Source organism: Notothenia coriiceps, unplaced genomic scaffold, assembly GCF_000735185.1.
Source record: "Notothenia coriiceps isolate Sejong01 unplaced genomic scaffold, NC01 NC01_scaffold00037244, whole genome shotgun sequence".
NCBI lineage: Eukaryota > Metazoa > Chordata > Actinopteri > Perciformes > Nototheniidae > Notothenia > Notothenia coriiceps.
This window is the reverse complement of record NW_011369945.1, coordinates 15,273,191-15,285,277: the sequence shown is the minus strand read 5'-3', so window position 1 is coordinate 15,285,277 and position 12,087 is coordinate 15,273,191. Positions and strand designations below refer to the sequence as shown.

At 44.6% G+C, this 12,087-nt stretch overlaps 1 protein-coding gene across 1 annotated transcript in view; it reads left to right on the top strand.

Moving 5' to 3' along the window:
• Window positions 1-12,087, top strand: part of LOC104965348 (transcription factor SOX-5-like) — a 212,005-nt gene that overhangs the window by 199,733 nt on the left and 185 nt on the right. The window contains exons 5-8 of the mRNA XM_010794304.1: window positions 49-210; window positions 5,115-5,301; window positions 8,306-8,481; window positions 11,566-11,668. Of these exons, the coding sequence (XP_010792606.1) occupies window positions 49-210; window positions 5,115-5,301; window positions 8,306-8,481; window positions 11,566-11,668 (628 nt within the window). The remainder of the gene's footprint in view (window positions 1-48; window positions 211-5,114; window positions 5,302-8,305; window positions 8,482-11,565; window positions 11,669-12,087) is intronic.

Sequence of the window (12,087 nt, the reverse complement as noted above, 5' to 3'; positions counted from 1 at the left end):
ACCTTGACTCCTGCCTGTCTCTCTGTCTCTCTACCTGTCTGTCTGCAGCAGTTGTATGCAGCTCAGCTGGCAGCCATGCAGGTTTCCCCGGGGGCCAAGCAGCACGGAGGCAGCCTGCCACCCCAAGGCAGTATGGGCACCCACTCCCCCCCCACCAACACACACTCACAGAGCGACAAGGGCCGTAACTCCCCGCTACCGAACAAAAAGGTAAGAGAAATCCAAGAGAGTGTGTGTGTGTGCGTGTGCGTGTGTGTGTGTGTGTGTGTGTGTGTGTGTGTGTGTGTGTGTGTGTGTGTTTAATAATAGAAAAGTCAGTGGATTGGTGCATTACTTGGCTCACAAGCTTGGGTGTCCAATATTAGTCAATTATGTTGAATCAAAAAGAAATTCCAGGTAGAAAATGACTTGAAAAGAATATAGGCTAAACATTTTTATTTAATACAAATTAACCATTAAACAGCGCAACATTTTTGTCAGAGATTTGACCTGTCATATTCTTTTATTTAAATATAAAGAGGCACCCATTTCTTTAAAATTCTTTACAAAATTGGATTTCTTTTGAAAGCCAATTAAAAAATGATATCTGTGCTGGCAATTTGTTTAAAATTAGAATATAGTTTTAGACAAATATAGACATAAATGACTCGAGCAGTTGAACTGTGCACACATTGGCCTTTCTAGTGTTACGACAGAGACCGAGAGAGTGATTGTGCATGAGTTTGAAATGTTTGTCCACGCTTGTCCCAGGTTGCATCCCGAGTCTTGTCCTTTTTCCACCAATCAAACAAGTGTCAGAGCAACGGTCAGCTCCTCATACTAATGCATGCCTTGGTAGAACTTGTCTCTGACAAAACTCACTGTGACTCTGCAAATCAAACAGCTGAACTTTTATCACTAACCTCCAGCTGGGTCAGTATGGCCGCGCTGGATTTGAGGATGTATTGCTGTTTGTGCCGTTTTCTCGGCTGGCCGCACAACGGGGCTGAGGAGAAGCCTTGTGTCCAACCAAGTGGAATTCTATGAATATCTGGTCAGCCGTTGTGGCCCTGACCCCCACACACACATAAACACACACACACACAGAACCAACATGCCCCTGCCATCATCTGTCCACCCTCGGACCCCCTCACAAGTGTAGTGGTCATTCCCAAATCAACACAGAGACACACACACATGGGATAAGACTTCTGTGTGTAATAATAGGACAACACTCAAAATCAGAGATTGACAATTCGATTTATTTGAACATAGTTTCCAATATTTTCCTATTTTCACCTCGTCTTTTCTCTCCTCTCCTTTTATTTCCTCCCTTCTCCTTTCCTTATTTCCTTTAACTTCTCCATCCTTCTTCATCAATCTCTTTTTTGCCCCTTGTTATGGACCCATGTTAACCCCAATGTCCACAGACACACACACACAACATACGTTCAGGACTAGCCCATGGCCCAGACTAAAGCATGCGGTTGATCCCGGGGCTTGCACCCCTGCTTCCTTGTCCATCATCCCCTCCCTTCACACCCACACACACACACTATTCCGCCCAACCGACACACTCCTCTTATTACCATATATATGGAGTTGGGTTGAGGGGCAAGTGCTGCGGCCTGTGGTGGAGGGGAAGTGGGGAGGCGTGGCCCCACATGGCCCCCCGACAGGCCCCATGGAGCCAAACTGGCCGATTGAACGCAGCGCTGCTTTGGTGTTTGTGAACAAACTTCAGACTAGAGTTTTGTAGCATTTTATAGATATATTTCTTTCAATCTCAGTCTGTCTTACTTTTTTTAATTTCTTTCATCCAGACTGACCACTGCAGCACTCCAACACTCTCTTTTCCTCTCAGTGTGAGTGACATGTATATTTCAGAGGTGTGCTCCCCCTGTGGGCTCTATCTCAGGTCTCTAGTCATTTAGACACGCGCTGCCTGCCTCTGCTCACAGCTGTTTGGACTCAGGCACACAACGCTTAAGTGCTTTACCCTCGGGTGAGACACGGACACACACAGCCGTGCGCAAACGCACACACACATACACAGGTGTTGAAGAAGACACCATGCCAAATAGTCCCTACACAGACGCACACACATAGCCATGCACAAATCACTGCAGCATACATTCAGCAGCTTTCTTATACGCAAGAGTGGACGTAGGCAGGCATGCATACAGATCCATACAATAGTGCGATTCAAATTGTGCACCATATGTAGACCATTCGCTGACATGCAGTCACACACACGCAGTGGCCAGACGTCACATTTACTTAGGCACTGTATACATGATGACCTTTTTATTCAACCTTTTATTTCTACACTAAATCAAAAAATAGTGTGGCCATGTTTAGTATCTTTCTTAATGATAATAACCTCTAAAAGCATGACTTTTATTGCTGCAGAGTAGGTTTACATGGGAGTATTATAACAAGTATTCAAGTCATTTCCATCTATTGGATAAGAGTATGAACAAGTGCCAACAAGCCTACTCCAATGAGGGAGAATAAAACAATCAGTCTAGACTTTCAAGGTAAAGTCACGTCAACACATCGGTTTTCTCCAAATTAGTAGAAAATGTGAAGTGCATTCACGTACTTGAGGAGTAAGTGTTTGAATCGGTGCCACCCAGTGTGAGGAACGGTGTCAAATCTTCTTCTTCTGTGTCGTCTGCTGTCTGAGAGAATTAGATATGACAATATAATTAATATCCAAACAGTCACTTACAGCTAGAAGGGAAGAAGAGAGGAGGAAACAGAGAGGAGGAGAGACAGAGAGATGAAAGGAGGGAGGAACACGTTGGGGTCCTGACATAGTTGTTGTAGCACACACACCTTAACACACACAGGAGCCTGCCCATGATGAATTGCAGAGGCACACACACTTGTCCTGTTAATTGAACCATCAGCCCCAGTGATAAGATGCAGAGCCCTGATGTCGCTTTCACATGTCGGCATCCACAGAAGTGAAATACAGCCCACACACACACACACTCACACTATCTCTCCCCTCCTGCTTCCTCCCTGTCCCTCTGGCTCTCGTTGTCACTCTGCATGTTTTCGGTCTCAAAGCTGGAGACTGTTTCATCAGCCAAGAGAGACACAAAAGCAATTGTATTAATTCAAGATTCCAGGGCTTTCAGAGGCTTTAGAGGCCTCATACACACTCACACAGACTCACACACACACACACACGCACGTTGCCATGAGATTTAGAGCTTGTTGAACAATGTCTCGCAGTGACACACACACATAAACAACTCGGTCCAAGCCTCTCAGCTCCACTGTCTAAACTAATTCCTCCACACTGGCATAATGCAGGTTGGCCACCTTCCCACCATAGGATTTGGCTTGGCGCGGAGAGGAAACTCCCCCCATCCACTGTACAAGAGGCGGAGGCATTATCTATTTGTAATAAATATCGTTCCCAGCCAAAGCCCACCATAATATGGGTCAGGATTGAGAAGATCCCTCTCAGTTCTTCTCTCCTCCTTTCTCTCCTCTTCTTCTCCGGCCCATTGTCTCACTCAAGGCATCTTTGGGGGTCCTCCGTCTATTTAGAAAGACCCCCCTAATGAAGGACAATCCGGTTAGGCCTCATCGCACACACACACAAAGTGGTGATCGCACACACGCATAGGCACGTACACATGTAGGGGCTTAATTGGAAGGGCTTAATTGAGTTGTGAGGGGCTCATAAGGCTTAGAACGACTCAAGGAGTGGGAATCAGGGAAAGTCGGCCTTAATGAGTGGGTATACCCCACACACACACACACACACACACACACACACACACACACACACACACACACACACACACACACACACAGTACTAGCTCCTTGGATCCAACTGTATGGTGATTCTTCTCCGCCTAAGCAGCAATTAGACTAATGACCATAAAATAAAATAATGTCTCTATTCTAAGGTTTAAATGTAGCCACAATAGGGCACACCTGTAATGCTTAGCACTTGGTTTTATGAAATCTAAACCCAGGAATAATGAATATATTATTGTAATAAAACAAAAGAATGCAAACGTTTTTTCTAAATAGACATAAACACCATTGTGCATATTTACTAGCGGGCCCATTAGGCTGTCCCCGGCCCCGTGTTGGGTCTGCCTTTTAATTGAGGAGTTTTAATTACACAGAGTGGTCTGTATACAGCTGGCCCCAGGGCGATCTAATTCCTTCCTTCCCGTCATGTGACCCTCCAAAACTCCCATTGATTGGATTAGATCATCAGCAGGGGTGGTGTTGTCATGACAATTAACGAGATAACAGCCCTCGGCGTCGAGCGGTGGTCCACATGCCGATTCATTTAGGGGCCCTCTGTCTAGAGGGTCACAATTTGAGGTTATTGCTGTGTGCGCACATGCTTGGATTTTGATGCACTTAGTTATACATATGACTATTGTTGGCATCAAAAGCATGGACCGAAAAAAACAGCTACTTTACAAGTTATTGATTGGTTCCTGGGAATGTGCGCGTGTGTCTTTGAAGCAGAAAGTGCTGCTTCGCATTGCCCTTCACACACTGCCATGTTCACAGACATGACCCTAGTTTCTAATGGAGCAAGTGCACATTGAAGTGGCAGACAGTCCTCTGTTCTGTTCGCCGTCTCATGCTGAGAAGTCACCATGTCTTCAGACTCAGGGAGGTGTTCCTCTGTATGAAAGAGAGGCGCAGACTGTAGTTTTAGAAAGAAAAAACATGGTGTGTGATTGTTGCTCTTACCCCTGGCCTTGTTTGAAGCATGTCGAGGAGCAGAATTACATTGAATGTTTACTTGAGCGTGCATGTGGAGCGTGCACATGCATGAATCATCTTGACTTCGCTGTGTACGAAGTCAGTTTATTGCATGTAAATGTCAGTGGTTATTGTTGTTTGCTGCAAAAAGTGTTTTGCTTATGACGGGCTGTTTGGATCCAGGCAGTGGCATGCACCTTGTTATTTGTCCCATTGCTGTGCATGGGCTCCTGTTACATTGGTACGTGTTAAAGCCTCATTTGCGAGTTGTCTCGGTGAGGTAAGGGGAAGGGGTCCCCCCCACCCCACCCCTGCCTCCTGCTTCCAAATTTCTATGGTGGTCACAGCAGGCGAAACTGTGCTGTTTTGGTTTTTGCAGGACAGTGAGGGTGCACAGCCACTGAACCTGTCGGCCAAGCCTAAGGCATCCGAGAGCAAGTCACCCAACTCCCCCCCAACTTCCCCACAGGTCGCTGCAGCCGCTGCCGCCAAGCTGGGCCCTAACATGAAGCACAGCATTGCCCCCTCCAGCATCGGAGGCCCACCCACCAGGGTCAGCTCCATAGGTAAGTGGACTAAAGTCTCCATCACATACTGTACATGCACTCGTAGTTGTGTCCTCCATTCAGCTATGACTGGTAGATGCAGCATTGCTGTTGGAATACAAATTATAACCAAAAACAAAAATAAGACGAAGAAGATAAAAAAAACTCATACACATGTTCAAACCAACAAACAGTAATTCGCTGGTAGTGGTGATGAAAAGAATAGCATCCCCCTCTCAGTGTTGCCATTGTTGCGACTGCCAGTACCATAATCATACCCGGCCATATGCACACGTACATGAAATATGACATAAATGAATCACTATTTTGTAGTCTTAATCCATTTTTCACGCAACACTGATAGTTCAAATATTAAACATATGTAACGGGCTATAATTAGTGTGTTTGTGGTTTGTTTTCCGTGTCGCTATTTGCCTCGGGGCTGCTCCATTGTTATGTGTTTATTAGTGACTGAAAGAGACAGAGAGACACAGCAGTGAGGAGAGAGAGAGAGAGAGATGGGGATTAGCACTTTTTTTCCGAGCGATGAAGCGGGGGAATAATAAAGAGAGGAACGCATGACAGACAGGAGGTATCACCAATGAGATTAGACAAGCCTCTTACATGAGCCAGGACAGCGCAAACACCCAGCATTAATGACACAATGACAGCACACACACACTAACACACACTGAAATCACACAAAGGCTCACACACACACACTCAATCCCACCTCCTCCTCCTCCTCCTCCTGTGCAATAGGCAGTTAGTCCTTTTTTTCTGACTTCTTGGCTAATCTCACTGTTTTTCAACAAATCGGCGGATTTAATATCAGATTAGTGGATTTGCGGTCCCAGATGTTTTTTGTTCAGAAAAATGGATTACAGTGTTTAAAGTTAGTGTGTGATCCCCGCTGATTTATTTGTGTGTGGAGGCCAGTGTGTTTTGCGTCGCAGATCCCTGGTTTTGCCATACTTCGTGGTCCCATCTGTTGCCACTGAGTTGAGCCGGTCACCAGCCTGTTTGTTGTTGCAGTGTATCGTTGTATTAGGATTCCTGTTACAAGTTCAGAGGGGATAGAAGGGGCAGACAAATTGGAAAAGAGTCTAGAGGCGGTCGTTTTGATGTGGGGAGAGAGTGTGTCTGTGTGTGTGTCTGTATGTCTGTGTGTGGGTGGTACGATGAATGTGTGTTCAGGTTATTTAAATTCAGACAAGAAAAAACAAACAGACACGCAAGCAGTGGATGGAGTGAAAATTTAAAGAAAAGAAAATAATTCAACAGGAATGTTAGTTTTTTATGCTATTTGAAAATGTAAAAAAAAAGAAGTAACAAAAAGGTGGCAAACAAACGTTGTATATGATTTGCAGTGAAAGAATGACTTACTTCACTATCAGAGGGAATGAGTTACCAGATTTAACATACAAAATATACTTTATAAAATATGATTTTAAAGATGAAATTAAAACCTTAAAAAGGAATAAAAACACTCCACTCTTTGCGAATTAATTCCAGTCATCTGCCTATTCCCGCTCGTCTCACCTCTCACTTCTCTGACACCCACCAACCCAAAGGCATGTCTCCCTCTCCCCCCCCCTTACTCCATCCATCCGTCCATCTTCCCATCTCAAACCAAACTGAAGGGCTGTCAGCGCCTTTAACTTCTACCGCCATCACACATTTGTCTTCGTCCACATCACAAAACTGCAGTTCCCCCCCCTGACCTTATTGCCAGAGTGGTGGCCAAAAAAAAGGTATTGCACCGGTGTGTGTGTGTGTGTGTGTGTGTGTGTGTGTGTGTGTGTGTGTGTGGAGTGAGAGAAACAGAGAGAGAGACACCCCCCTCCCCTGCTATCTGGGTCACATTCACTTGTCTGGATGGTTGGCATCGCTGTCAGTTTAAGCGAGACTCGCACACACATCCATGAGCACGAGAATATCCATCTGCCCCCCCCCCTTCCCTCTCGTTTGACTCCAGATTAAAATGGACTGCCACCCGATTCCATCGCCCTCTCTTCTGTCCTCTCCCTCCATTTTTTTTGGCCCCGCTCACATCCAGATTTTCCGGTTATGACTTCTGAAAGAGTTCACGGCTCTGTCATTACCAATCTGAAGCTGGTAATCTGGCTTGAGATGGCATTAGCGGTGCGGATTAGCGCTGATAAAGGCCCCATAAGCCAGCCGCGGCTCTTTGTTAGGAGCCAACCCGCCTGATAGAGAGAGGCGATAGCACACAACCTCACAAACACATTCAGAGCAGATGCCTCATCGGCGACTAATCTGCGGAAATAATACAAATAATATGCGACGAGGAGGAGCGGGGAGGTTTGATCTTTGCGATGTGGCAGGGCAGATGTTCTCAACTGGGGAAATTAGCAGGACTTTGTAGCCGTAATAAGAGTCATGTGGCCACCTCTCTTCAAAGTGGAACTGTGAGGGTTCACATCAAAAGAGGTGTGTTGGTGTGCGTGTGGAAAGATGGGTGTTTTAATTGGATTTAGAGGAGTGGAAGTTGAGAGGGAGTGCTGGTGTTTACAGACGTGGTGTGTGTTTACCGCTGCCAGCAGGTGGAGGAAGCTGTGGGCAGCGTGTAGCGAGGCTAGCTAGGGGCACACTGTGACTCACATGCCCCACTCCACAGTGAAGTGGTCAGTGTGAGTCTGAGAGAGAAGGAGACGGAGACACACACACACACACACACACACACACACACACACACACACACACACACACACACACACACACACACACACACACAGGAAAACTCCCTTCATCAAGTATATGTTAATGTCTTTACCTCATGGTTCACGGGAAGATTTATTCTGGATGAAAGCCTCCTGCCTTCCTCTGAAATATGAACACACACGCACATCTATTTGGTATGCTCTTATTACACTTAAGTACATTGACAGTACAGATACAGCAGATACAGAGCCACTCAAGTTAAATGACTCTTTCACACACTACTAATGGATACACAAAACCAAATTAATCGCCTCTCCCCGTGTCCCTGAACGTGTCTCAGCAGACTTGTTGTCGTCACTGTCCACGACCGCCTACCTGAGCGACCACGAGGCGGTGAGCAAGGCCTTCGCCGAGGCGCGGCAGATGAAGGAGCAGCTGAAGAGGGAGCAGCAGGTGTTGGACGCCAAGGTGGCCGCCGTCAGCAACCTCAGCCTCAACAACGGACGATCAGAGAAGGTAAACAGCTTTACCTCTGTACCACAGCATCAGAATGTGTTGTCACCTTAGCAACAGGGGACTGTATGAATTCAATCTAAATCCATAATAACAGATGTTTAAAAGGTCAACTGTCACTATGTGATAGCATTTATATTTGGTCTACAATTTGATTAAAATACATATTATAATACAGTCTTCATTAATGTAATTCTGCATCTGTAAAAAAAACAGTTTATGACAAATAACTCCCACTCATCAATTGCTTCAAAAACTGCGTGGATTATGTCAATAGAAAAATAATACAACTGGTTCCAAAGGTTTACATTTGTAAATTCTCCCAAAAATGCGTAGAAAAAAGTAAACAAGTTGTCACAAGCTGCGCTGTCTCATTGTCAGTGTGTAATAATTTGTCTTGCCACATGCCATCCCTCCTGCACCGTGTAGGAGGGAAATCGGTGTTCAACGCGCTCGCTGAAATGTGTTGAGGCTAAACAGGGCCAGATAAGGTAAAACCAGAGGCGTCTCGGAGGTAATGAGTGTGTCTGTAAGGCGCACTGCGGGGCCACTTGTGTGTGTGTGTGTGTGTGTGTGTGTGTGTGTGTGTGTGTGTGTGTGTGTGTGTGTGTGTGTGTGTGTGTGTGTGTGGCAGAGCGGAGCGTTGGGGAGACGGTAATGTGAAGTGACGGCGCCGGCTCCTCAGCAGCGTGGCTAAATTGCGGTTATTTGTTAAACACATTGGGAGTCAGCTGGTGCACGCGCATGCACACACACACACACACACACACACTTACAGAGCAACAGTGTGCTTGAAGCATCTGCACCGCTGACATTCAACAGCTCTATCTGTCTCTTTCTTCCTTTTTTCCCTCTCTCCTGTGATGTGTCTCAGACAGACCAACCCACACTGATTGATGTGTTTTACTGAGGTTGTTATCCACATTTAGACAGAGTGTAACCATCAGTATACTGTAGATACAGTAAAAATAAACAGTCTAATTGCCAATTCGATTTAAACCACGGCAACTCTCCTGGGAAGAGAGGGAGCATCGGGAAAGGCTGCTGATTGTCAGGAGCATCTTTTACAGCGTGTTTCAAAGATCCATCGCATTAGATGGAGGTTTTAAGCTGTTATACAATTAAATATTAGACATAGTTTTATTACATAATTGTCGTTACATCTGCTAATAATAGAGTATGTTATCATCCAGTGAAATGAGGTGGGACAAAAATAGGTTTTCTATTTATTGTGACTTGTACACATGGTGCAAATTATGAATTTTGACAGTCGATTTCAGTTTTTAATTTAAAACTAAGAAGAAGAGATGCTTTGTATTTTGTTGTCATGCAGTCTTATATACTCTTTAAGACCTTATAAGTTAAAGTATGTTTAGATGTAATATTTTAGATGACTTTATTTGGGAGAAAACACGACTCAGCTTCCGAAAGCCACGCGCTGCACGTCGGCCCGTGGCTTTGTGCAGCCGGCGAGCTCTCAGCATTACAACAGTGTCATCTCTGACACACTCAGAGGATTAGTTTTGTCGCTACTTTGTGTCTTGGCTCCAGTGTCAGCCATTCAATCCACTTTTCTCATGTACTGTACTGGGGCTTAATGTCAGACTAGGCTGTCATCCACTCTGTCTCCTGTTCATCTGGTCTCTGTCTCACACACAGCAAAAAGCCCTTTGTAACGGCACACTCAGGCTTAAAGTCAAAAAGTGTGAGGCACATTTTGTGCTTGTTTCCTGAATAAGGTTTGTGGAGAGGAAAGGAACATTCTTAAGTATTTACATTCAAAATCTGATAGATAAATCCTCTTTTACTAAAACATAATAAAATGCTTATTAATGACTTGCAAATAAACCAAAAGAGAACATTTCCAAAGCCTTGCCTTCTCGTCTCTTTAGCTGTATTTATTCCAATCTGGGGGGAAATGATCTCTAACAATTCAACTCAGCTGGACTAAAAACAGAGGAAATGCATTTCATTATCGCCAGCCGGCTCGCCAGGGTCACATATAAATGGAGAGGGACACTTTTGGGAAGGTTGTTTTAGAAGACAACAGTGTTTTGGGTTCTGCTCGTAATCATGTAATTAAACTGTAAAATGCTGGCGCTGAAGCACTGCGGAGTGTGTGTGTGTGTGTGTGTGTGTGTGTGTGTGTGTGTGTGTGTGTGTGTGTGTGTGTGTGTGTGTGTGTGTGTGTGTGTGTGTGTGTGTGTGTGTGTGTTCGTCGACAGTCAGGTTCTAGCGGAGAGTGCCGGCTGCTTGCATTAAGCATGTAAATGCTCAGTAAATCAGGCTTTTATTGGTTGTAATAAATACCCAGGGGACCGTGCGGCGTGGCCTCGCTCTCGTCCGCGCTGCACTCTCCCGTTCTCTCTCCCTCTAATGCGTCGACCCTCGGGGGCCTCTGGGAGAGGGAGGCAAGCCGCTGCACTCCACTCTCGCAGGTGGCTGCCAGGAGCCGCCACACACACACACACACACACACACACATAACATATACTGTATACACACACAACAGTAAACATCCAAATAGGACTAAATGTAATCAACATTCTTGCACATGCAAACAAACACAGATGTGTGTTCAAGCATGAAGGCGTACAGCACTCTAACAATTTGCTGTTGACATTAACATTTCAGCAAACAAACTACAACACAAACTGTCTACTGAAACCGTTGCTGTTATTCCTCTGCTTTCTCCGTTTGAATCCACTAATCAAACATTATTGTCATTAGCCGATTGATATCAGAACAAAGGGGAACATTTCTGAGATTTCTGCTTTGATTTGTTATTCGGCGAAGGATTTCAAACATATTTAAAACTGATTTGCTGTGGACGGATGTGCTTTAGGCCAACAGACATCTAATGAGATGTATGTGGTAAATGGAGATTGTGAAATTAGACATTACTCTTTATATGTATAACTGCAAAATAAATCATATCAATGAAAAACTTAAGATGCTAAAAAAATCTATTTGTTTATAAATACTAAAATGTTTCTGCATCACTGCAGGTCGGTGGTTTCACTCATTCATGTTTTCACTCTGATTGAATCACACTCTGACCGACTGTGAACTGTTTGTGTTGTTTAGGAGAAGGCCGCCCTGGAGAGTCTGAGTCAGCAGCTGAAGCAGCAGGCGGAGGACAAGTTCAGCCACGCCATGCTGGACTTCACCATGAGCGGAGACTCTGACGGTATGTGTGTACACACACACACACGCGCACACACACACACACACACACACACACACACACACACACACACACACACACACAGTCATTTACATGTAGGTGACAAAACTGATTCATTATTTTCAAATGAAAGGAGAATTGGAAAATGTGATTCTTCTTACTTTTTAATAGCGTTATGAGGTTATATAATAATAAACTTAAACTCCCACTTTTCATGAACTTTTTATAGAACTCTTCATTCTTTATAAGTATAAATATACACCTGTTCAGCTTTGTTTGACTTGTCTTATAGTTTATTTAGTTGTTATATTTTGATCCAAAAAATTTCTTTTAATGTTTATTTTTGTACAAGAAAGTTTACAGTCAAAAATAAAGAGAAGTTAATGTGAATATACCAAAACTTTGTATTAAACACAACCAAG